The 27500-nt window shown below is 39.9% G+C and overlaps 1 protein-coding gene across 7 annotated transcripts in view; it reads right to left on the reverse strand.

Annotated features, from left to right (window-relative positions):
• Window positions 1-27500, reverse strand: part of MEIS2 (Meis homeobox 2) — a 174463-nt gene that overhangs the window by 5537 nt on the left and 141426 nt on the right. For all 7 annotated transcript variants that reach the window (XM_030038851.2, XM_030038834.2, XM_030038843.2 and 4 more), the window contains exon 10: window positions 1020-1078. In XM_030038851.2, coding sequence (XP_029894711.1) covers window positions 1020-1078 — 59 coding nt within the window. The remainder of the gene's footprint in view (window positions 1-1019; window positions 1079-27500) is intronic.

Raw genomic sequence — 27500 nt, forward strand, 5'->3', positions numbered from 1 at the left:
TGATACAGGGTACTTACGGTGAAACTTAATAAAACTTATAAACCTACTCTCGCCTACTCTAGAACGAGTAGGGGAATTCTGGACATGGCTTTTCCTATTTACATATACACTTCGTATTTGGCTTAATGTTTTGCATGGTTAGTTGAGTTAGTGTTTTCCCCCTTTTTCACCTGTTAATGAAAAAGAAATTTAATGCTACACGGGAAGAGTTTCCCAAAGGATTAATAACCTTTTCAAAAACCTTTAAAGTGAAGCAGCAGGCGAAATCACCATCAAGTTAAAGCCCTTGTTAGTGACAACAGTCATCACCACATGGAGAACAGTTTTATCCCATAACCTCATGGCAGGAAACCACAACTCCCTAGTATGCCGAGGAAATGCATATTACAAAGTGGAAGATTAACACGGCACCAGTTGTTGTGTAGAGTTACGTATTCCGAGTGCTTTAATAGAAACGTAGAAAAGGTATTGTTACAAAAATCATATGTTTTACTGGGAACATATCTGGTGCATTCTTAAACAAAAGTAATAATCTTTTAATATTTTCTGGCAGTATGGTACCATGTCGCATTAGTAGCATATTGTGAATAGTCAAAGCAAATGAATGGATACAATGAGTTTTACAGCTCGCCTTCCAGAAGTGAAAGCAATGCATACACCAAGGAGTTGTGGGTAGCAAGAAAATGAGATTGTCCTGCTGATTGGATGCAGACAAGCAATGAGTAATTCAAGAGCTCACAGTCAAACAAACTGCTTGTGGCACTACTACTTGTACCCAATTACCAATTCAGAGAGAAAATAAAAAGCAGTTTCAGTAGAGTCAGGGTGGGAAATCTCCAATTAGCACCAATTAGCGAAGTTGCTTCCTACAGCGGAATTCTGGGGACATAAGAAAAAAAAATAATCTCCCAGAATGCCTGGTTGGAGCATTTATTTACCAGGTGATGGGACTCCCGAAGAATAACTTGATGAGGATTTGCGCCTGTGGGACTTGAATACAGATACTACTTGGAACTTGCCTGCTCGATTTGACTGGTCAATCATAGGCTGTACTATTCTTCTTCTGGCATTAATAAACCTGCAACAGAATACAAAGAATAGAAGTCCTTTCATCAGCTTGCTTCTGTGTTTTGAGAACACCTCTGCTTGAAAACTGACAGGATTTTAGCGTGGCGCGGCAACGTGTTTTGCTTCGCGTTGCTTTTTTAACAGAGTATAATTTCACTTTAAAGGATTTTCCTCCGAGTGCTCAGAAATTGTAACCGGTAACACGCTTATCTTACTAGCCAGCTTAAAGCTGGATTTGCCAGAAGGCTTTGAACAAGTAAATGTGACCGACAACTTGTGTTAAAAGACAATTGTTGCTTTAACTTCTTCGAGTGGCTCGGAACCTGGTTAAAGTTCACAGGCTGGGAGACTTTTTCTTTTTTCCCTTTCCATCCTAGGGATCCAGCTACCCTTGCAGCTGGCCATAAATGAGGACCAGGCTTTGCCACTCCGTGCTTTCACAAGGTATCGTTAGGTCAGCAAAGCCATCAATTAGGCTGTCTGAAGTTTTATCACCAGCGCAGCAGCAATAAGTGCCGGCCCAGAAAGACTTCTGCTCTTCTGCAACTCCTGCGGTTGGCGCCTGTAAAGGCGGGGGTCGTTTGGAGGTCAGTGCCAGCTGGGGCCGACCTCTGCGGCCGAGCGGGGACACCCCGCGCAAGGCGACCGCCCGCCCGAAGCTCAGGCACCTTTCAACTTGTTAGAAACCCCCAGTCGCAGGTACATGTGGTTAATATTAGGCCCGAAATAACCTTTTTTTTTTTTTTTTTTTTATCTCAAACCGGGGCGGTTGCCGAGGCTTTTGAGCGCCGGTAAAGGCAGTTAGTTGGCTGCGGAGCCTGGATTTAATTTTGCTGGTAATCCAAAAATAAGTGCTTGCATATTTCTTATTAGCTTAATGCGCAGCGATCCACATCGGCACAAGCTAAGCCAAATTCATTTCCCTCAAATAATTTTAAAACTTGCCTATTCCCAGAATTTCTTTCAAAACAGGGCAATTTTCTATCACTCAGGAGCCACACTTGTTTTTGTCCCCCCTCTTTGTGTTTGAGAACACTTTGGAGCCTTCGCGCAGGTTTTGTGTGCTATTTCACAGCTCAGGCTTTCGGCTGGTGACCCTTAAGGAGTGCTAATGAAGTTGAATACTAGTGTTTAATCCTCTTCAGAAATACTAACATGCCCATCATCCAAAACAGCCTCCAATAATTGCCATTGGGCCCGATCCAATGCCTAGCGAAGTCTTTCAGTCAGTTAACTGAAAACTAAGTTCATCTGCTCATTTAGTAAATTGCTAGCCTTTATATAGCATCAACTCCGCAAGGCCTTTTGTCACGCTTCCCTCCCTCCCTCCCATCCCCCGGTTAAATTCCTCCGCAGATAATAAAAGACGGGCACACCTTCGATTGCATCTTCCGTAATCACAGTCGTGGAAATTTCATTAGACAGATGCATAAATGCTACAAGTAACACTAAAGGGCTCTTTTGCATCTCTCTGTTTACATCCAAAAGACATTCTTTATTCTTTAGGAAAAGTATAATTCAGCTGTCAGAAATGTCACCCTGCCTCAGAATTAGTCATGACTTCAGGTATTAAAATAAAAACTCAGACACAGTCGACGTACTTGTTTATTCCCTTCTGACTGTGGCACAGCGAAGGCATCTCCTGCCCCAGCGCTCTGATTTCGAGGCAAGTTTCCGTCCTCAAAGACAAAGGTCCCCGATAGGACTTAATTTGCTGAGCTACTTTCCAGTAACGTTACCGCGCTGACCAAATGGAGCCTGACCTGAACCTCCTCCATCCAGCGCGCCTTTTATCAGCTAAAGTTAAGGCCAATAGAGATTAACAGGAAAGCCTGATAAGACTGTTTTCTCTTCTCCTATGAGCTTCTAATGGTGTATACAGATGGCAAGGTTTTAAAGAATGGAATGAATGCTTATTTAGGCCTGTAAAAATCACAGACAACAGAAACACCCCCCCCCACACACACACTTTCCGTCTTACTAACCCCTTTTCTTCAATCAGGCCACTCTTCAGGGAAACCAAATTGCTTTTTCGTTTTTTATTTAAACCCCAATGACTTTTATTATTTACATCTGGTGGTCCCCTTATTTATGTCCCTCTCCACTTCCCTGCACACACACCCCGGCTCACAGGGCTGCGAAGCATTATGGGCCTTGGCTCTCAGCAGGAGAACTCGACACTGTCTTCAAACAAATAATTAAGGGGAAGGTTAAAGGTTCACCCAGAGGTCATATCTTTGGATACTCCTCAGAAAGTTTACATTAGTAAGAAATGGGTGCCCTCTGAAGTGTTCTTTCAATGGGCTCACACAACAAGGCAGAGCATTAAGAAAATTCTAAGTCCTGAAGGGTTTCAGGTGACAACTGCTTTACCTCCGTGAGCATGCCGATTGGGACACTCCACTCCAGCCTTACCTCTTCGACAGCCACCACAGAGTAAGCCTTTTGGGACGGGTGTTGAAAACCCAATCTTGCCCAGCCATTCACTCCCAAAAGCGCTTGGCCTTATTTTATTCTGCTGATGTGAATAAAGCCAGCCTTTCACTATGAGCTCTACATAGAGGCAATTCACTAGTTGTTTTGGAAATGGGAATTAAAGTCCTAACAGTGACTCTCCCAATCTTTGTTTCCCTACAGAAAAAAAAAAAGAGCGATAAAAGTGATCGTATGTGTCCAGTAAAACTTGCAAAAAATAGCGCTTGGGTTTGATTTCTGATTTCTTTATTTCTCCATTTTTCTTTTGCACATGTGCATAACTGCAGGTGCAAATCATGCCCTCTAGACCAGCAACACTTTGCCTGAAGAGAAGATACACTGTCATATACTTAGAAAGATATAGGAGCACAGAGGCTTTAGGCACCCATATCACTTTGAAATTCCACTTCTACAGCTCCTCCGAAAAACTCCCATCCATAAACAGCATCACTTATAGCCACCAATGGGTATGTCTGAAAAATTACATATGAAATTACCTATATTTGCAAAATTTCAGGTGCCAAACAGACATACATTTCAGGTGAAGCTAAAAATCAGATCCTAGTTTCCTTAGCAGTAGCTACATCACGTAATGCATCAGCACAATTGGTAGACAAGGGCACAGAATGCAGTGTTTGTGGATTATTGTTTATTCTTCATACTGCCCCATAAATATGCACAGTGCACAGTAGAGACGTAGAAACCATAGTCCCTGCCCTAGCCTTTACATTTTTTGAGGGCATTTTTTGAATCCCTCAGGGACCTGTCTCCAGGGCCAAAGTAAAGCAAAAGACAGCCTTTTGCACAACATTTCAGTTCGTGCATTGCAGAAACACTGTGATGTTATTTTGGCACAAATGTCTTCAAAAGGTATTAAGAGACAGGTGAAAAAAGAGAACACCAATGACACTATTTCCAGCATTATTTGGAACGCTGTAAAAGAATTCACAGCTCTGCTCCTAAAACTAATTGCCTGCCTTGTTCATACCCTTCACCCAGAGGCCAAAGATTGAACGGCCTGAAAAGATGAGTAAAATCTATCAACAAGACATGGATTTCTTTGTTACTCTTCTGTTAATAGTAATTCCTATTATTTGGATGATAGCAGCAGTTAGAGGACCCAATGAAGCTCAGTCTTACTCCACACCATGCTGCACAAGCACACCGTCCAAGAGAACTCAGGGTCTGAACAGATTTCCAGGCAAAGCCTGGGGGAGAGCAGAGACGCCTTCTCCCTGTTTGCAAAGGGGAACGGAGACAGAAGGAGATTAAGTGACAAGGCCAAAGTCATACAAGAGATCTTTGGCAGAGCCACACACCCAACATAGATTTCCTCAGTCCTCTTTCAGCGCTCCTACAATCTGCTATCCATATGCTATCTTTCCTTTGTTCCCCAGCTTAGCAGTCAGGCACACTGGCAGGGGACTGCAAAGAGAGCTCACATTGCCACTGTTTGTGCCTTACCTGCTGTGTAGATAAAGAGGGGTCATCAGCCTCCAGGGCTGTGAGGCGATACCTTTACAAACTCTACATTCATATGGTGCTTGGTCCTCATTCCAGAATGATAAATGAAGTGTGTAATGTTGAGAAATACATGTCATTGACATAGTACGTTTAGTGAAAATCTCACTTCCAACATTTTGCAAATGACAGATTACTGACCTCGCTTATTCAAACAATAGCCATTTGAATCGAAAGAAGGGTTTTTGCATCTTATATTTTTCTTTAATTGCTACCTAAAGCAGCCATATACATTTCCTATAGCCAGAGTCTGTCCTTCTCACACAAGTAGTTTCGGTAACTTTTGTAGGGCAATTTACGAAAGCACAATGAACAAGTTTTGGCTGAAAATGCACAACAAGATGGACTTTTAAAAGAAGTAATTCCATTTTTATCTGCTTCAGCAAAAAACAGTACAGCAGCAGTAAAGGTACACTAGTGAATATGCAGTGTAGTCTGGTGATTTGGTAGCCCTAGTCCTAATTGGTTCCTACCATTGCTAATTAGCATGACAATATAATCTAAATATATGCATTTAATTGCATCTCTTCAAATAGAGCCTTGGTTTTCTTTGTCCAAAATAAACATGTATTCTGTATTTTATAGGAAGTCCTGTAATTAATCTTCTTTATATATTTATCATATTTTATCTCAAGTCATATCAAATGACGTTAAACTCACATTTACATAATAAATTTTATTTTTATAATAAATAATGTTCAGATAAAATCACAGAGAGATATTTCTGCAAAGTGCAAAAGAGAATAAATAGCAAGTAGAGATCTCTTTGTCTGCTTGTTCAAATCTGGTACATTCAAAAATAATTTTGTTGTTGTTTCCACTGTCTTTTTTATACATACTGTACATGTATTTCAGAACACTGTGACCACTCCACAACTGAATCTGCGTAAGATTAGTTCTTGAAATGAACTGTTAGTGGCTGTACTGATTGGTAATCAGAATTAGAAACATCTCCAGCTTTACTCCATGGCTATCATGGAAAATTCACTTCAAGTACGTAGGGTCACAACAGGTCTTGTTTCAGGAGGATGAAGTGCATGAAAGCTTAGGAAACTACAATTCATCCCCAACTTGGGGTCTAATCTGAACTCAAGCAGACAGTGGTATTTAACTCCAGTCACTTTTCTATATGTCTAATATCTTCTGTGAGATGAACTGGTGCAAAACTGAAACCAGTCCCCCAGCAGAGTAGATTGCTCCTTCTGGGAAACTGAAGAACAACATGGAGCCACAACGTACAACTCGAAACTTTTCAGTATCAGTCTTCAATCTGAATTTCCACTTAAAATATCCATCCCAGAAAATGAGGTGTAAAACTATTGCATTTATTTAACAAAGCAGCCACTGCATAATGGGTTCTCAATTCTTCATGTGAAAAAGAGAGAAATAAACAAATTTGTGAGATGAATTCACAATCAGTTCTCTAAAAGGATTAATGACAAGCAAAGTTTTGCCCCAATTTATATTTAGCCCAGGAAGACACTTCTGCTCTTTCACTTGAAAAGAACAGAGATACCGAATGAACATTGTCACAGGCTTAGTCATATAAATAATAAAAATAAAAGTAACAACAAAACCAACAAAAAAGTAGGGTTAAAATTGTTTACTTTCTGTCATCTGAATATAGAGCCTAATTTTCAAAATTTTTAGGCACCCAGGGGAACAGTCTAGCAAGATTTTTCAAAAACCTGCCAAATCTAGATGAGAAGCTTGGCTCTTATTACACCGACGTAAATGGGAGCTGAGCTTGACGAATAAATGGGGTTTAGGCACCTGCTTCTATGTTTTGCTGAGCAAGAGCCTAAGAATGCATTTTAAAAAATAATCCAAATGTTTTCACCTTGGATGGGAAAATAAATCTTTGCCTAAATGATATGTCAGTATTTGGACTACGAACATGTCAGTGTTTAGCTCAAGAGTATATACTACACTCATTCCTTGTTGCGCAAGAATGCCCTAATTTGGAAGGGAAAATAACCAATGAAATCTTATATCTAAGTCACAAAGAAATGTTTTCATAAGTAACCTAGAAAATTACTTCTTTCCCAGGCTGAAAGAATCATTTCAGAAGTCTTGAGCAGATCAGAGCAGTCTGAAAGAATGCATTAGAAAAGACTAATTTGCAGAAACACTTTTAGCAATATACACCCCACCACCACCTTTACAGCAGTCTTTGCCTATCACCCAAACTTTTATCTGAGGAATTAAAATCTAGTTATCTTAGTTTATTTAACTTCTCCCTCCAACATGTATTCTAAACTGACAGAATTAGGTTTAGGCATCCTTCTGTATGCCGTGTAAAAAATAGTTGAAAAAGCCCTTGTTTATGCTTCATTGAATCTATGCCGCACCTGGTTACCAACTCTTATTTGCAGCATTCCTTATAAGAAATTAAAAAAGCTGAGTTAGTCACCTGGAAATGAGCCATCTCAATAAAGCTTCCCTAAGTCATGAATATTGAGAAATGGAGTCGCTCACATGACTGGGTTTGAGAGGAAGAGGGAGGGATAGGCAGGTTTATTCCCTGACAAAACTTCACATAGTTTTGGACAGCCTTGTTAGAGAAGGGGGGTTATGGGCTGTTTAAATTGACTTTCTTAAGTTAATTTAGACATCTCCCATCTGTCAAAGGTGTGATTCAGAAGACCCAAGTCAGCATCCACGTTTGGTGGAGAGAAGGCTCCAGAAGATGATAGAGAGCAACTAAGCTGGGTGCCTGAGGCAGCCCGAGGCAGGCGCTAACCGTCCCGAAGACCTCTGCCGCATCTTGTATGTTTATGTTGGAGATCCTAAAAATACGTTACGCCACTTGGAGCTGCCTATTGTTGGAAATCATGAATTTGCCTGTCCCGTAACCGTGAGGCTGTCCTAAAAAATCAGAAATTTAAACAGCGCTCTTCTCGGTGTTTACTTTGTGAGTTTTTCAGCCATTGCGCCACATTTTTAAACTACTCTTCTCAGCCACAAAATCTAGAAACTTACTTGAAAAGATTCTCACGTAACCATTGTCTCCTGGAGCCGGGACCTCGAATTAACATGAAATAACTTGAGCCTTATGATAAAATCATGAGGATTGGCAAGACCGGCATTTGTTCACCTCAGAGAAAATCCCTCTCGTTAAACGTGTAACTCTCGGTTACCAGGTTACCTCTCGGGAGCGCGGGCAAACGGTTTGTCTCTGCCAAGGAAGGACCCGGCGCCCGTCACGGGCAGCACCTGCGCTGCAGCACAAACGCCGGGGAGCCGCCCCGCCTGCCCTCCCGGGGCAGGGGCCTGCGCGCAGGACCCTTTCCCTACAACGAAGGCGGACGTCCCGGAGGCCCCGGTCGCAGCCGGGGCTCGCTGGTGCTCCCCACGAACCCGGAGGCCCCGTGGCCAGCTGGCTCCCCCGCCGGCCCGCGCCCCGCTGCTTGCCCCGGCCTCGCCACCGGCGCAGGGCCGTGACGGCCCAGCGCCGAGGCCAAAGCCGGCCTGCCCTCGGGGTCGGTACCCCGTAGCGCTGGCAACGGAAGAGCTGCCGCTCCCTGCTGCAAAACTGGGCTCGCCCCGAGTTTCAGCCTCCGGTGGCCCCGGGCGAGGCCTCCCGCTGTGCAGCAGGGCGCCATGAGGTGGGGCCAGAGCACCGCCGCCGGCCCGGGGCCGGGGCCGGGGGTGCCGCTGCCCCAGGGGCGCGGCCGCCGCCGCCGCCTCTGCGCCCGCAGAGCCAGGTAGCGCTGCGGGCCTGCTCTGGTTTTACTCGGTGCGAAGGTGGGGGAGTGCGCCGTCCTGCGCTGCGAGCGCGGCGCGAAGCCCCGCGGTGAACGAGGGCGGGTGGGAGGTACCCACGCCTGGCAGCGCGCAGGCGGTGAGGAGTTCCCGCCCCACGCCCGCGCGTGCCGCCGGGTGGGCGCGGGTTCCCTCACGCGCTCTGAGGAGACCTCGGCTCGAGCGGGAAGGCGTCACCCCTTCCCCCCGCGTTTGTGGCGGGAGCGAGCGCCTTTCGGGGCACGCGGTCGCACCTGAAGCCGCGCCGCGGCGGTGGCTGTTACTCTTCCACGAGTGCCGTCAGGTTATTCATACGCGGTTATTTATCACGCACTGTAAAAACGATCTTTTAAAGATACTTGAAAGGAAGGGAGGAGACAAACAGACATACTTCCTTAGCTATTCATATCTTCCAGATAAAATGCAGAGTCAATAGGCATAAGCTGTAGTATATAACCTCATCCTGTGCTTGATTTATTGCAGATGGGAATCAACTAGAAACTGAATCACTTTGAAATTTTTACTACTGACATTAAAATTCCAGGTTTGTGTACGTACGTCTTGTGGAGATGCTAAATACAATTTTAGCTAATTTGGCATGCGCTTTGATTTGCTAGGACTTAGACAGCCATGTTAAAGGTAGATAACAGATCTCCTATAAAATCTTAAGTAACTCATGCCTTTAAAGATGTGTTAATTTATCATCTTAAACTCACAGGAAAAGATTTTCAAAACCAATGAGGGTCCAGCAGTCTTGAAAACACAATCAGCCTACCTAGCTTCTCACGTAAGAGTTGAGGGGCCTCGTTTTAGGTAACTTTTTTTTTTTTTTAAAAGCGTAGTTTTCGAATAATGTCACGTTGAAGTATATTACACATCTATTAAACTGATTCATATTGAATTTTTTAGCCTATTCGAGACTGTCCCAAAAAGGAGAGTTGTCAACAAATTTAACCTCTGTTAAACTTGCCTGATCAAATTAGATTAAGGCACTAATTCTCTTTCTTACTTTTCAGTGGAAACTACCTAAGTAGCAACTTGCCAAAAATGCATAAAGGTGTTTAGCAATTATGTACTGGGTATGTTTGAAGAGATCAAGGTGCACTCACATGTCCTGTGCTATGGATATCTCTGATTAGCTTGTCATCTACTCTGAAGAAGATGTAGCCCAACTCTCCTATACTATGTAACAGGCCAGCTGTTAGCTGTCTGTCAAGCACCTAAAGTGGACAAGTAGTCCAGGAGCAAAAATGTCACTCCTTTGATCTGGCAAGGAGCAGCTGCTGATTTATAGAGTAGGACTTTGTTCTTCCGTTCTATTTTACTTTCTTTCCTAAGGCAGAACCACAAAATCCAGCAGAAAAAAAAAAAGTGCCGTTCTCTGCAACATCAACAAGCTCTGACAACTGCAACAGGGTTTTTCTTGGCCCTAACAAAGCTCTCAGGCATCTCCTTTGACGCTCACCTTTTTTTTTTTTTCCTTCTTCTTTTTGCAATGCGGTAGTTATTGTTTAATTCAGCTTCTGTAAATGGAATGGACTGTGGCCAGCAAGCCTGGGGCATAAACACACCTGTATGAAAGAAGCCTTATTGTAGCAACCATCTACAACCAACCTGCACATGCACTACCAGTTCGTGAGTTCAGAAGGAATGTTCCATTTTCCCTGACAGTAAATTTTGCCTTAAGATAACAATTTTTTTGTACCCATTGTCCTGTCTTGACCATGAAGCTTGTACACTTCTTCATTGTTATTAAAATCTGAAGGAAAAAAATACGTATTTTTCTACCTGTCAAACAGCAGACCTCAGGAAATTGGATCCGAAGAGCCCACTTTAAAAAAACCACAGCCAAAATGTATTTATAGAAACACACTGCTGAAAGTTTGAGAACCACTGATCCTAAAGATGCCTGTTCTGTTTCAGAGACAGCGATGCAGTTGCAGCCACCTCCAGCTTATACTGTTACAGATTCTCCTCAGAAAAGGCATTTTGCAAAACAAGTGCTCGGTAAGAAATAGCATTTGATGCAACTAACCAGACTGCGGCACTGCCAGCCCAGAGTCAATGCTCCATTCAGTTCTCTTAGACTCAGAAGGTGCTGAGCAGATTCTGTGAGGTGATCAGTCACTACACGGACTGTTAAACTCCTGCCTCATCCATTGGAATAGCGAGGGAGTTTTCCTTTATTTCCTTTCTGATCTGTTTTCAAATTTATTAGCTAAAAAACCAAATCTACAGGCCACAAGAAAAGGCTGCAGTATAACGCTGCTGAGCAGGAGAGGAGTGTCTTGTGTGTTTATGGATGGAGAAGGGAACCACACAGCAAGCTGTGTATTTGACCCTGGTATGTGTCTACACACATGCTGTGTTCGCACTTCTTTATACTCTAACTTTAAAAACAGACGAAAAGGATTACAAAAACAAAGATGGGAAGAGGTGAGGGTGGTGGGGGCGACACCATGACTACAAGATCTTTTGCATATATGTTAGCTTGTGGAAATAAATAAGAACTATTACAGCCAGGGCCCTAAGGGAGGCAGGAAAATGATGATGTACAGGATAGTATAAAATGATATATTAAAAACTGTGCTGTCAGTGGAACAATAGAATATTAAGCAAAAGTCCATAATAATTGGCAGATATTTAGCTGTAGACATCTTTCTCTGGTTGGTGGGTACTAAAGTATACGTGAGAGGAAAGAGAACTAGTTAGGCAATTAGAAGTAATGGGCATAAATAATACACTATGTATAAATACATTCCCCCCTCTCCCATGTTATAGCTCTTATCCAGATACACCTAATCACCTCTCAGTAAGTCATACCTACATGCTGGTATCCCTTGTGTTTTGCTCTTTGCACTGTCTGGTTACTGGAGATTCTGCTTATGTAAATCTTCTTTCTCTCTGTAGATGCAGAATCATGTTCATTTTTTCCCTTTAATTATTCCAATACTGGTTGCAAGACTTTATCAAACCAGAGAGTCTAATGGCTTAGTAGCTAAAGATGTGTCAAGGCCACAGACGCCATGAGACTGCAGCCTGCCATGTTACGGAATACATGCTCCACAGTGACTGAAGGTATTAGCAGCGCCAGTGTGGGACAGCTATACTATTTAAGTGTGCTAAAATGAAGAGGTAATTATACAGATCTTCCCAGTGTCATACTGGTGAAGCTTTTACTCTGTCTCATCCCATTTTGTGTTCTCTCTGTCCCACAGGAATCAGGGGAAAATGCTTTAAAAACATTTTTGAGAGTTTGTTAGTATATGAATGTGTTTCCATGTATCCTTGTGTCTTAGTTACTGTAAGCCAAACTGGTTTGGAATCGTGGAATGGAAAAATCAAAAAACCTCTGTGGAGCTGTTTCCTCAGCCTGTTACTCCATATCCCAGGCTCCCATACTTGCTGACCAGTGCTTCATCTCCCCCAGGGCTCAGCTCTTGCTCCCCAGCCTACCTTGCTGGCTCACCAGAGATAATTGCAAAGTACAGCTGGCAACTGAGTGATAAAGCTTACTAGGTGCTCTGCAGGGGTCCTAGATGGCCAGATAGGCTATGATTGAGGACATATATGTGAATGTTACACCATTTCTTTTCTCTCTGCTGTTTTCATTCTTCTGAACAAGCTAAGGACAGAAACTGGGCTTTCTGAAGGACTTGAAAGGTTGGGTTCCTCCGATTTCAGTCCTCAGCTGGCTTACGGGCAGAGCAGAGAATTGGAGGAGCCTGTGCTCAAGTGTGCCACATTTCAGTTGTTGTTGGCTTCCCCAGCTAAAAAGGGGGCTATTAATGTATTTTTCTTTCTTGTGTTAAAGGAGGGGTAGCTGGAGAAGTCTCTCTTAATGTAGTCACTGCCACTTAAATATCTCATGTGAAAATTAAATCATACCACAAAAAGAAACTTGAAACTGAGCACATATTTCTTTAATGAAAACTGTCCAGTTCTGTAATGTGTTCCACTATCCTATATTTTGCATACAATTGAGATATCTGTTATGAAATGAAACCCAATCTATATAACCTATCTAATATTTATCTTTCTTTATGAGAGCAGTTTGGAAACTCTGTGTGTGATCTTACATAATTTTAATAACTGGTTGCTGATGGATTTCAGTATTAACTCTGACTGTTCTGACTGGTAGGGTGTTGAGGCTTAATTTTCAGGAGAATTTCACTAATTGTTCCTGCACTGCGTAGGGGTGAAGGCATCTAAGAATATGTGTATAAACCTGCATTTGAGCCCACAAAACTGGTAATTGCAGGGCTGTATCCAACAATGCTGAGCACTTCAAACTGATCTAGTAAAGCACTGTATAGATGTATACGGAAAATTTTCAAAATGACCAAGTCCTATTATCAAAATCATCATAGGACCTGTAAAGCTAATCCTAATGTTCAGTGAAATTCTGAGTTAGAAGGCAATATTAGCAAAGGAATGTTAACACTGGTGCCCAAATTGTATGTGATTTGCTCCCAAGAAAATTCCTGTCTCTGGTTAGATGTTCCAGGAATCACCAGAAGGTGGACTTAGATACCTAACTACATTTTTTGTAAAAAAAAAAATAAAGCCCTCACTTAACAGTGAAAGTGCCTAAATTCTTTAGGCATGTAGATTTCTACTTTTTAATGCCTCATCCTGTCATCATTTTTGCTGCTGTGTATATGCGTACCCTAACAGTGCGTTACTTTTGGCCATAACCATGCTCTGTCTCCGAGTTAGAGGAAGACACTTATGTCCAGTCAGGATTCCTATGGATCCTTTTAGTGAGACAGACATCTTAGGACAGGTCTATTCTTTCTTATAACAACACAGATAAAGATCTCTTTTCCTTATAGCTGACACCATAATTATTTGACTATTTATCTGGAAAGAAGGAGATCAAGTTTTGCCTCCCTATCCTGCTTGATTTGGAACAAAGACTTGAGCATAGGTCCGTCATGTTCTGAAAGAATATATGAATCACCCAGGTATTCAGTACAGTGAACAAAGCCCTTTCAGTTCTCATTCTGAAGATGTTCCACCTGAAGTAAGTAATTATACAGTCATAATTAACCGGCACTTAACTCTCACACATCTGAAGTTGGAGCCCTAACCAAGAGGCTGTACAGTCAAGCCGTTGTTCTTATTTAATTCTGTTCTACTGACTAGTCGTTACATACACAACAGAACTGGCAGTCAGGAGAACAAGAAAGGCGTGATAGTGAAGAAGGGTAAAGATGGAGCAGTATGTTCAATAGCCCATTGATTGGGAAACTCAACTCACTTGGAACAGGTAAGACATTGATTTAAATCATGACGAAGAGAAGACCTGCAAACATATATCCTATTTAACAAGTGAATTTTCTAGCCAATGAGCCATTGAGTATAGCACTCCCTCTACCCGTTTGCCTCTTTTGTGCAAAGCTTGGTATGGCAGATGTATGACAAGAACCTTGCCTGGATTTGGCCCCTGGGGAGATACACTGAGGCAAGGCTGATTTTGCGTTGAAAGTTGTGTCTCACTCTGGAACACGTTACTGTCTATTTATCACCATATATGTATTAGTGTTCCTACACTCTCCTGGAGGTCCTTTCTATATAAAATAACCGTGGTCAGGACAATATCTCACTTTTCAGTACTGCTAGGGTTACAGTTCCAAATTTCTCAGTTATATCCCATTCTAAGCAGTTTTGTGCATGCTCACCAACGGAAACCAGTATCTGTGGACCAAAAGTTTTTAGGCATCTTGGGACTAGCAGCAGCTAGGTGACATTGCTGGATAATTCAGTGATGGTTAAAGAGAAAGATTAGCTTAAACTGAAGATTCCAGGGTTTGTGCTTGACATTCATAAGCGACTCAAATGATATACATATCTAACAGATACATATATATTCATGAGGAAATATTTTGTAAAATATGCTACCCATCTTTTATTGTGGCTTAATTTGTTTATAAGCCAATATTATAATAACACTTTCATAAGAAGTTCAAGCCAAGTTTTAGAACATCTTTAACCAACTTTTGAAAGAAACACAAAATCTAAGGTCAATAGAAACATTATGTAAAACAAAAAAAGCGTGCAAAAAGAGAATAAAATGCCCCAAATTCACAGGCAGCATCTTCAAGCGAAGTAGTTCAGAATTGTGCTTGTGTGCGTAAGAATTTAAAAATAAATTTGACAAGAAATTAAATATGAATAGAATAAACCCACTATTTTCATTCTAATTCAGTGTCCAAACTGAAGAAAATATAGGAAGATAAATTAGTGGTTAGAAGAGAGGAAGTTATTCTTTGTTTTTTACTTTGAATTATTAAAATTATCAATGGCGTGTGTACATTCCTAGGAACAATACACATTTTTAATTTGATAGTGAAAATCCTGTAATATTTAACTATTTTAGAAATCAAATATGCCTTTATACATGTAAACTTGTAAACTTGCATCCATGCAAAACAGAATAATAAAAGCAACAAATGCAGACACCCATTCAGATGAACTAGTAAAGGAGAGTTAGTTTCCTTTTCCTTTTCTTGATTCTTCCCCAGTTGTTATATTCAGTCTTTCCAGTGTGACTATATTATCATCCACAAAATTTTTAGCATCATCGTAATCATAAAAGATATACTTTATATCTTTATAAATCACATGAGGCTTAGCAGACCCTAGTAACGCCACATCTGCTTTAATCTTAGTAAATTCTAGCCTAAGACAGCATAGCCTGTGGTGTCTCACCTGAGTTCTCAGAGACGTTTCAGGAAATGCATTAGCTCTGTGAGTCAGTGAAATAAATACAAACAAATACAGTGGTCAATAGCCAAAGAAAAATTCAGTGCTCCAAATGGGTTTTGACAGAAGCCTGAGTTGAAAAATCCAGCTGTATTTTATGTATGTCCCTTAACCACCAATCAATTCTGCTGAGATGAGTGGTCCAATTAGCTGTCTAATTTTTGATGCCTAATACATGTGTTCACAGTCAAAAAAAATCATGTTTCTAGAGGACCGGTCTTCCTTTGGTCCAAGAAACTAGGGTCTACAAAACAACAAATATGAAAGCATCATAATGTCAAATTCCACATCCTAATTTGAAACAGAAATCTCACAGTTCCAAGTACCTCATTGCTAGGACAAATTTGATGCAAAGATATGCATCTAAGATGGGTGCCTACGCTTCGTTTTCAGGGGTACTAAATACAGGTAAAAAATTGGTAAGTGAAAATTTTTGTGGGCATGTTTTGCATCTGGACCAAAAAAAAAAAAAAAATTATCCTGCCAAATTTATCGCAAGTGCTACCTAGATCATGCTCTGGTTTTCCAATATAGCACAGTTCTATAATAACTGCTTAAGCATGCCATACAGTATTAATCTTCCTCATGAACTCAGTCCCAAACCAGTTTCCATGGAGAGAAATTAAGAGGTATGTACAGGCAAAGGAGAAAATATATGGCTAGCCAATGATACAGAAAGGCTCTTTAGATGGGAGCTATGGTAGAGGGGAAGGATTTTTCAACTGAGATTGCAGAACTGAGGGGAGGGCAGCATTAGACAGAGTAGAGAGGAGAATATGAAAAAAAAGAGACATCTATGTTGAAGTAGGTTTTGACATTGTTTTAAAAAAAGACAATTTTGAAATTGATCCAGAAAAGGGTGGTGGAAGGCTGCTGAAGTGCCTAAAGTAGGAGGTAGGAGGTGATTTTGATGTGTGTGTGTGAAGGAAGCATCAGCATTTGGCACATTAGCGGGGGGTGAAGAGCTGGGACTTAAGAGTCTTGAGAGAAGGGAACTACAATAGTCAAGGTGAGAAGAGTTGAAGGCAGAAGAAAGAGAGACATTGTTGAAGTGGAAATAGGAAGAGAGGCAGACACTGGAGATGTGAGAGAAGGAGCAACACTAGGAAATGCATGTGGATTTGGGGCAGCGGGCATAAATGTGTGAGGAGTCCTAGAGGAGTATAGAGGAATAAGACTTGTATTTAAGAATGTCTGAGAGGCTAATGTTTCTCTGGGTTCACTGTCAGTTTTGTTCACCAGGTTATAAACCTACTATATAAAATGATGCTATCTAAAACACGAACTTCTTTTAAACAATGCTCTGTTTATTGTAATAGTTTGTTAGCCAAGCAATCTGTGCGGTAGCTGCAGCTGTGGCTTGTTCATCTCATCAGTAATTTTAACTCTGTTACAGTCATTAGTGTGAAGCTTTTCACAGTATTTTTAAATGACAAATATACTTTTCTCCCAGTTCTTGAGTTTCGTTTTGTTTGAATGGACTATGCATCCTTTAACATCTAAATAATTTGCCCTGAGAATCATCACAACATAGCTACACTTTGGAACAGAAGATGTGAATATGGTTCTGATAAAGCTCTGAAATGTTCATTTAAAAAAAAACAAAACAACATAGCTTTGAACAGTTTATGACTGTCCATAATCAGTGTCTTTCTCCATAATATAGTCCAAAGATCCAAGTCCTGAAATAGTATGCATCTGTGTGAGAGGGTGGCCACTACATCTTGCTGTTTGTTGTGTGTGGAGCACCGAGTAGGCTTTCACTTATGACTGCTTTAAACAGTGCTAGCCTGCCCTATGACTTTCCAAAAGACCCCAGGATGAGGTTAGCACGATAAAGAGCTTGATTTCTCTAAGCAACAGTCATTCAGACTGACAGCACCCATTCATTTACCAGAAAATAAAGAAAAAAAAAAAAAAAACGAAAAAAAAAAAAACCCCCAAAAAAACCCTCAGCTGTTGGACTTACTGACTCCTGAAAGGGCAGCTACACTATCATTACTAAGTGCATACAACCTGAGCTTGATGTTGGCCTACTTAAAATTACTATTTGCTATGAAGGGTTGGCAAAGCAATTTATAAAATGAGGGGGTAAAAGTAAGAGAGGCCCCATTAAAAGCTTTTTCTTTCCTTTAAACAGAGTGAACAGAGTAGGACACTCTGAGTTTGACCCACTTATTACCTTTGCAGATTTGTCTTTATTGACATCTATTAACTGATTACATTTCCCTTAGAAGTAATTGTGCATTGTTAGATAATTGTATCGTTGTGGCTTCTTATTGGGGAAAAGTATTATGTCCAAACACTTAAGATAGATAAAACCAGATGGATGTATCTGTCTGTCCATCCATCTGTCCGCTCAAGAAGCCTTTGGGTATTTTTAGAGAATTTAAAACAGTGGTGCAAGTCATAAACAAAAGGGGCATTTTTAAAAAGGAAAATACACTTAATTAAATAGGTGTCAAAAATATTTTATTGTCAACATCCACAATATCCATGATACAGTGATGTTGTGTAAGCATTCCCATGGAATACTAGTTCTCAGAACCGTAATGAGTTGCTATTAGAAAAAGCAGGGACATATTATTAGTATCCCCACAGAGTTATCTTCTAAATTATTTATACTTGCAACACTTTCACGTAATGGCAGTTTTAAACTCGAGCAAACAAAGCAAACCACACAATAAAGAGAGGGGAAGAGAATTGTACAGAAACCCTTTCTGAATGCATGTAGTTAGAAAGGCGAGTCAAACAAACTAATCTGATTTTGTTTCCTACTCAAATCCTCATGAGGTTTGCAATAGGCAGCATCAAAGCTTTCTGGGGTTGTGTCACCTTGATAAAGGATTGAACAGCACTGTATCTGTTTTCTCTCTCACATCTAAAATGTAAAGGAATGCAACTTTATTTGTCTGGTGCAAGTTTGCTTATTATTTTGAAATTCCACAGCGGACCTTCCACAAAAGCTTAGCTATCAGAAGGGTGCAAATAACACCAGAGCCTTGTGTTACTCTTATGTTCATCCCCTGGGCTATAGTGCTAGGTTTGCTTAGGAGCTGGGGGGGCAGTGCGGAGGATTGTTGTATTTATACAAACTTAGCATTGTGAATTACTGATACTGCTTTCCACACTTGCTTTAGTAATACATGGTCTAAAGATTAACACTTTAGGACTCCACGCTTTTCAGAAAAATTGAGATGGTATGCCTTTTTTTTTAAAACAAAACAACTTCAGCCAAACTCAAGTCTGCTCAGTGCAGAGAGGATTTGGGTGAAATTGAAGAGAAAAGAGCTCAGACCAAAGGCTATAACGGTCCTCTTCTGGTCCTAAAACTGTTTGCATTTATGAACATATAAATGATAAAGATCATCCTGTTCACTTTCCATTAAGCATTCTATGAAGTTTTGTCTTAACCATCAAAACAAATAGCAGCTGAAATCACTTTTTAACTTACTGAGCAGCTAAATTTGATTACTTTAAAAACAAATTTCTACCCCAGGAAAAGGAAGAAAAAACATACAGCATGTTTGTTTTCCCCTGTAAAAGGAGCATGTAGCTAAATATGCTCAGCTTTTTGTCAGTCACAATACAAACAGGTTTTAAAAGTATCCAGTTATTCTGAGTGCCTCTTTATCTGGCCATTTGGATTAAGATACCCAAAATAAACACACAATGAAAATGGTGGCCTTCTTTTTAACCAAAATGACCCCTACGTGTACTAAAAACCGTATTTGCCTTATGCTACTTCAGTTGCACACCAGCACCCTCATTGATTACTGTGGAGTTACATTAGTTTAAAACTGGAGTAACTGAGTAGTGGATCAGGTCCTATAGTCAGACATATGTTCGCCACTAGATAATGGCTACTTATATATTTATGAATTTTAAAATGCTTTTCAATCCAACTATCGTTGTTACTATGTGCAGGAAGTAAAGAAGTAAATTGCAACCAAGCTTTCAGGGGTTTATTCCCTCATGAAGCACTTGTATTGCTAGTGTCAGGGGAGGGCAACTGTATAGTGCCCTCTGCATAATAAATGACACTGTTGAATATTCTTAAAGTAATGTCTGTGTGTGTGTGGTTTTAGGGACAGAGCTATTATCTGTTGGGTTTTATGTTCCTAAATACTATGCCATCATTTCCTTAACCCAGCTTCACAGAAAGTTTCAAGGAGGTTTAAAATAATTGGTACTCAGATCTATTTTGTCCTGATCACCCATAGAAACAGCAAGTACTCACAGGGTGATAAACAGCTTTCAGGCAAATGTGTAACTCCAGTGTCAATTGGAGTTATGTGCAGAGACTCAGAGCAGAAATAGTATATAGCCTTCCGTTCCTGAACATGACAGTCATAATAAACCTTAACCTCGACATTCCCTGCTTTCCTCGACCACAGCTAAAAATGCTACACACATTTATACCATCTAATGAACCAGACATTAAAAGGAAACCACAGATCTATACCAATAGATTATCAGGAAGAGAAGTGTGAAGTGAATACTTGCTCATCGTAGTACCATGGTAGTTACAAAGAGGAAAGACCTAATACATCATCATCGTCATCCTTCAGCAAGAGTAGGGGATAATCTACCAGCGAATGTCCCACCACCTACTAAAATAACAGCTTGTAAACTGGATAGTGCAAACATACAGTGCAAAATCCTAGGGGACAGAAACTCTGACTCACCGTGGTGAACCTGGAAAGAGAATGATGGATGCCTATTTTAATCTTCTTTGGTGGCAATACAAAGGAAGGACAGACTATGGATTGAAGTAGGGGTCTGGGTTCAAGTGAATCATGTCTGGTTTCTGAATCTGTCACATATTCTCTTTATTAATGTGTATAAACCAATTAATTGTAGATGATTACTCTGATTGTGAAAAGAAGTGAGAGGGTATAAGACTTGGTCTTTCAGAAGCAAGTAAGTAAAGAAAGAGTAGGAGTGAGTAGAGTTTAGAACTGGCTCCTATTCCACCCACACCTCCTTCAAGCTAGGGAAACAACCAGCACTGAAATGATAGCAACCTATAGCAGATAGTGGTCAGTAATGAATACATATCACCTTAATGAGCAAGGGCAAAGTAGGAAACTCTGCTTTTGCTATGTCTCAGAGACATATTCCATGCTATTTGTACAGTTTTACTAATAATCAAGCCCTTAGTCTACCTGATGCTCAGTTTCCTATCGGTTAATGATATTAATAATTATTTCTTCCCCATCTCACCTCTCATTTTCCTTATGTTGTCATGATACATTTTCTATTGGTTTTGAGACAATTTGACAATAAAGGGCACAAAAATATCTGGATACGAATATATCCATGCCTCTACACTGCACAGGATTTACCTTCCTCTGATTGAAATTCTGATGATGGCTGAGGGCCTGATTGCACTAACTACAATTACTAGAGTCTGGTTTACAATTTGTTCTGCAACTGTTATTCACGTGTAACTTTTCAGAAGTCTTTCTAAGATTTTTTTTTTTTATGTCAGATAATTAGCCCAATATTTAAGAATTCTAATCTCATATGAATGCTTAATCAAAACACATATTTTCCTGTGAGCTAAAAATGCCTGGATTTCAGTTTTGATTCTCAAAAGAATGTTATTGTTCCTGCCGGATGCGCAATGGAACATAAAAGAGCACTTTACCTCGCCATTTGAATTGGATGAATTTTTTTCTTCTTTTCTTTTTTCTTTATTTTTGAGTGTTTAATTGATTATTGTTGTCTAGGGTTTTTTTTTATTATCATCTTTATCTTCTTCTCCTGTAAGTGTGGATTTCCTGCTTTTGGAAAATCTACAAAAAGAATGTTGTCCTCACTCTGTGCTTTTGATTTCATATATTTAATTTCTAAATAAAAAATAGACATTTCAATTTCAAGACCCATTCAGTTAGCAGTCTCTCTTAAGGGACTACCAAAGAGGATGCCAATTAATTCTGACTGTATGATGAGTATTCCAAGACCCACCAATTCACCTCTCACAAGCCACAAAACAAATGCTGGTAACTGACTTTTGGCAAGTACTTATATGAACCGGACTAGAACTCATGGCCGAAATTGCAGATGTTTTGGTATATGAAATACTTCCTTATCCATAAGATAAACACTGTACCAAAGTGATAGACAGACAAATTACTATGTCCTCATGACTCTCTAGATTAATGCCTCCCTCAGAAAAGGGGGAGGAAAGAGAAGGATTAAAAAAAAAAAGATCCCAATAAAGAATCTCTTACCTTTGCAGACAGCAAGAAGAAATCCAACCCGGCAATCAAAAAGAAAAGAAAAAAATCAACTACTGAATGTGGGAGGGCACAACGTACAGATAAAGGGGCAACTTAATGTACTTCTACGGTGTGCACAGGAAAGTGGGACACCTGAAGTGTTTGGTTGTTTTTTAAATACATTTGTGGGCAAACCCACATTTTGTGTTGAGGAAGCACAACTTAAACCAAAACACAGTAAAATGTGATATCTTCACTATCATGTTTGAATAGGAGTTATTAGAGCCCCTGGTTTAAAAAAGAGAAGAATGTTAATGTAGACTTCAGAAACTGTGGCAGCAAGCAAAACAACTATTTTTATCTGCTTATGTTGAGGTAAGCTTCTGTGCATTTTGCTTTACCTCAGCTCTATTTAGTTTTAATCTAGGACTATTTTCATAGATTTCTTTTAAATACATTTCCTATTAAGCAAATAAACTTGAAATTCTTTGTAACAGGTGGCTCAAATGAAAAGAGATCGCATCAGCTGTCTGATGAAGTGAACACCACAGAGGGGAATACCAAAGTCAATCCACTTTGGCTTCCAGTGAAAGAAGCAACCTGCCAGTGGCCAACAGAAGAACAAGAGGTGGAAGTGAGCTGAAGTGTCAGGATCCAGCTGTTTTCAGGAACCCAGTTCTAGGCCTATCACAGGAATAGTAAGTCTAATTTTCCCTGGTTTTGCACTATGTAAAGTCTCTCAACATCAAGAAGGTTTCTCTTCATTTACTTTGTGACAAGGAGGAGTGTCATCAGACCAATATCTCCCAAAATTTTATATTTCACAGGATGTAAATTGCAGGCCCAGTCATTACTGGACCCTGGAGGAAAGATATAAGTAGTAAACATCAATGCGTCCATTTTCTTTTTCTTTTAAAGAAAACTATTTTATATATTTGAACATTATAAGTAAACAAATTGTTCAAAACAATCATTATTTCATTGTCATGCCATTTTCCTTCAACCTGGAGATTCATTGCAGAAGTGAAGCATATATGCCAGAGCATCTTCTGATTTATTTGACACTGATGTTATTTGCTTGTTTTACAGTGGATGGAGACAAGAATCTTGGTGCCCTTTTCTGAGCATGCCAATGCAAGCAAAGAGTACTGTGTTTCCACTGGTACAATTCATGTTTCAGGTAGCTTGCATCCCCTTAAATGACTGTTTCTTGGAAGTAAATTGCTGTGCAAAGTCAGCGTCAGAGCAGACTATTAGGGACAAAGCATCAAGAAAACATGGGTACGGGCATTGCTGGAGGAGATTCTGTGGGAGTAAGTATCATTTCTGTGGTGGTATACCCTGCATTACTAATATCCCACAGTTCATTTAAATTAGTAAATGGTAAAGTCACCAAATACACTGGAGACAATTCATATGCCCCAAACTGGAGTATACAGTCACAAAATTTGTCCCCTGAGGTCAACATAAAATACCTATATCAGGTACATGTTTTGTAGTATGGCTTACAGATGCCTCTCTGTGATTTCACATGCTGGTGAAGAGTATGGAGGACTGTAATACCTCTGTGGTGTTACAGGTGTTACTGCAGGTATCTGCAGTCACCGGCTATTCTCTCCATGTCATGGCACATGAAGAAAGGAAGAGATGAACAGGAATTGCTACAGTCGTTCAATTTGGCAACAAGGGTCCTTTCCTTCCCAGTTTTCAGGAAACTCTGCCATATCTCTATGTATTGTCTAGCAAATGCTGTTTGAGTAACACATTGCAAGTGCTATTAGAGGACTGATTCAAAATTCAAAATTGCAATCTGTGGAAAAACTCCATTTCACTTCAACAGGCTTTGAAACAGGAACATGGACAATCTGAAGGGGACACTAAAGGAATGAAACCACTTTGAAAATCTGCCAGCCCCCAACCACTGCCTCACTAACATTACCTACATAGTGCCCCAATGTGACTTTCTGGGAAAGTCAGAGAATGAAGCAGCAAAGCACATTTATATTTAGGAGAAAATTATTTTTTAATGTTATTTTTATGCTTTTCCGCCTAACATATTTTAATGATATTTTTATGTACTTTTATCTTGCTCTATAATATATTGTCATATAACACAAAAATATATTAGTATGAGATTCAAAAAAATAGCTTTTGCAGTTTTTCACCAGCTTACCTTCATTACTTCAGTGTTTAATTACTTAATGTTTTAACACCTCTGTGGAAGCACACAGCTCCATCTCAGTGTTGCAGTCTGGTAACTACACTGTTCACATGGTGACTCCACTTGCTGACTTCACTGCTAATACTTACTGTCAGAAAGGCTGTGCAGACTGTTATAACCTTGTCAGGTGATTGAATAATTTAGGGGACAGATTTCCAAAGCTATCCATGTACCTAAAACAGACATGTGCTTTGTGGTATTTATAAAAGCATGTGAGGGCCATTTGAAATTGACCCACTATTACATGGATGCTGTCCACAGTGAGCTTTGCATCTCAGCTGGATCTTCTAGGAGCTGCTGTATTATGTCTAATAAGTCTGCAAATTAGGTGTCCTGGACTAGTTCTCAGAAAAAGGCAAACCAGAAATTTCTGAGTAAAGTTGTAGGAAATCTTTGCAGTGAACATAATCATATAAAACTAATATAATACTGAGTTTCAGCAGAAAAAATAAACTTCAGCCCAGGTTCATAGAGTGATTCTGGACTCATCTTTAATTTTGCATTACCATCATGTCATATTTCAAAACTGAAGGAAATGTTATAGCCAAACTGATACTCAAACCACAGCACTGCTTCTGGGTTTGTCTCTGTTTTTTTGCAGAGAAACAAAATTTTACATTTAAGTGGGAGTTTTGACATGTAAAAATAAACATTAAGTCGTGTGGCTGAGGAATAAAGCTTCTCCTCAGAACTGCTTTTATGCAAACACAACCCTCCAGAACCTCGATGTGCCAAAGACTGTTGAGACTTGCTCTCCCTGATTTAGCAGTTTACTTAAGCGTGTGCCTGTCTATAAGCACATGGATAACTTCATTAACATGACTGAGAGTTAGGCAGGTGCTATGACAGCCTAATGGAGTTAGGCCTCATCTGAAGAATGGGTTCTGAGAGTGTTTGTTCGTGACCAAGTCAGCCAACAGTCATCTCATTTTTTTTACGGATCAAACTATTTTCTCCTTTGTATTGGTGGCCTTTGATTAAACTTAGCAATTGAATACTCAGCAACAGTGAAAATTTTTGGTTCTAAATAAAATTATTTTAGCTCATTATAATTAAGGCCATAGACATTCATCATTAATTTTATAAAAAAATGTTAAACTAATGATTCACCTCAGGAAAAACACCCAAGGTATCTGTGAGGAAGATGGCATCTACTTTTCATCCAGAAAGAGCGTAAAGTCTGAGAAATGAGGGAGCTAAATGTACAGCAAACAACTGAGAAAAGACCTTACCTGGAACCAAATGACTGGCTTTTTCCTGAGTTTACCCCCTAGATCTGAGCAATGAGACCTTCAAGGGGTCAGCAGGACTCATCTTTCCCTCCAGAAAGCAATATTGTTCTCTTGTGTAGAAATTAACTCTGAACTACTGTGCCTTCGTTTCTGTCCTCCTTTTATAGCACCCATTGACTAAACTACTGGGCTTTAGTAGGCACTGAAAAGTTAAAAGTTGGGAGAAGGACACAATGGAAAAAATAAATGGACAGACCTCACCACATGCAAGACCTTCACAAAAGAGTACAGTGTTAAGGAAGTTCCACATGGTTGTAAAGTTAATAGAAAAATCCTGATTTCTTTTTGAATATATAAAACAGAAATATTCCCAGTGTATTCCAAAGCACTCACTGTCTGGCTTACAGGACACTGTGCACATCAACATAAAATATATACATTTTTGCAATGTAGTGTTGCTTTTAAAATGTTTTCTTCTCCATGTAAAATGGTATATTCTTCCTACACAGAGAAAATAGTCTTTATTAAACTTGCAGGCTTACAAATGAACAAGGCCAGACAATGTAAAGAGCTGCAGAAACTTTTTGGGGGGTTGATTTATGTTGAAACAAGCAAGTGAAACACAGTATATTTTATGTTGTCTGATAAAAGATGGTATATAAAAACCCCTTCAAAATGCAACGTTTTGAAAACCACAATGAAAAATGAATTTTTAATAAGGCTTGCCTCAGCAATAGTCTTGGCCAAGAAGAGATTTCTACTATGCAAGTGCAATATGGAATTTTGACTTGAGAAACTCTGTATGGACTGTGTTTTACATCAGTCATTGAATTTAGGTAAGGAATACAGAAAAAAAAAGAAAAATGATAGAGCCAGGAGAAAACAAAGAACGATTGCAATCTACTTAAGGCACCAAGCACATTCTAGACTGTAATTTTCTTGATTCTACATAAATGCCCTTCTATGATGATCCAAATTTTTTAATCTCTTCCTGCTTCCATTGGTAGTTTTTAAGATGAAACGTAGAATTTTCTTGTTTCTGCCATCTTTAAATTAACCTATACTCAGCAGAAGTTTAACACCATTCTCTTATGATTCTATTTAGTTTAGGTGGATAAGAATAAAAACACATAAAAGTACAATCTAAATCTTCGAATTTCTCCCAGTGGACTTTTATCATTGGTAACATCTAACTAATGAGCTCACCATTCCAATTTTTTCCTCCAAATAACAGAAGAAGGAAGATGGTTGAGTTTTCAGACAGCTGTAGAAAGGTCTATCATTCTGGATTGTTCCCTTTTGTATACTAGCCACTAGACATGACTGCCTCTGAAAATTCTGACTCGGGAAGATTTTTGCCAAGCCAGCATTCCTAATTCTTCATTGACCCACATCTTGGGTACATACACCACTCAATACAAAGGGAGTATAAAATACTCTTGGTATACTCCTTGTTTAATAGGTATTGTGGGCTTTTGTATGCATTGAGTAGGGAGGTGATCACACAAGGTGCAAAACATTCACAAATCGGCTTTAGTCACATCTTGCTGAGCAGAAAAATTTTACCAGAGCTGGTGCCCTTTAGGGATCTTATGTTCTTCAAGCACTTCTATTCTTCCTCTTCACTTATTTTTGATACCAAGTGGCAGGAAAAGATAATTCTACCTTTACTTTTTCATTGGGCCAGATTTTCACTTGATATAAATCACTTTGGTTTAGTTATGCTGATTACTATTCTGATGTTAATTTTTGCTATTTGGTAACATGTCTCAGTGTCCTGGAAAGCACCTATCATAGCACTCTACTCTCAGGGTACCTCAGTTTAAGCACCTGAGTGACAGTAAGGTAGCTGGGGCTACAAAGGTGGCTGTTTTGGTGCACTTGTTGCCAAATGGAAAGGGGACAACTTCTTAAGAATATATTGACATTGCGTTCCCCACACCCCATCCCAAATGAGCATCAGCTAACTAACAGTTTAGGAAACCAAGTTACCAGTTTTCCTTATTATATGACATTTCTCCAACCAGCAGTACACCTTGAATTCATGCAGTCCAGTGTGAGCAGGTTTTGAAACTTTTGGACATTCACATGCTGCAGTAGGCTTGAACTTCTTTTCAGAGAAATGAAAGTGTGTTTGCCACTTTTTTGTGAACTCTCCAGGGAAATAATGTTCACTGTAATAAGCATAAGCATTGCTACCTCACAGCATCTTATGGTAAGACCAGTGGCAGTGATCAGCTAAAA

This window comes from Aquila chrysaetos, chromosome 2, assembly GCF_900496995.4.
Source record: "Aquila chrysaetos chrysaetos chromosome 2, bAquChr1.4, whole genome shotgun sequence".
NCBI classification, from domain to species: domain Eukaryota; kingdom Metazoa; phylum Chordata; class Aves; order Accipitriformes; family Accipitridae; genus Aquila; species Aquila chrysaetos.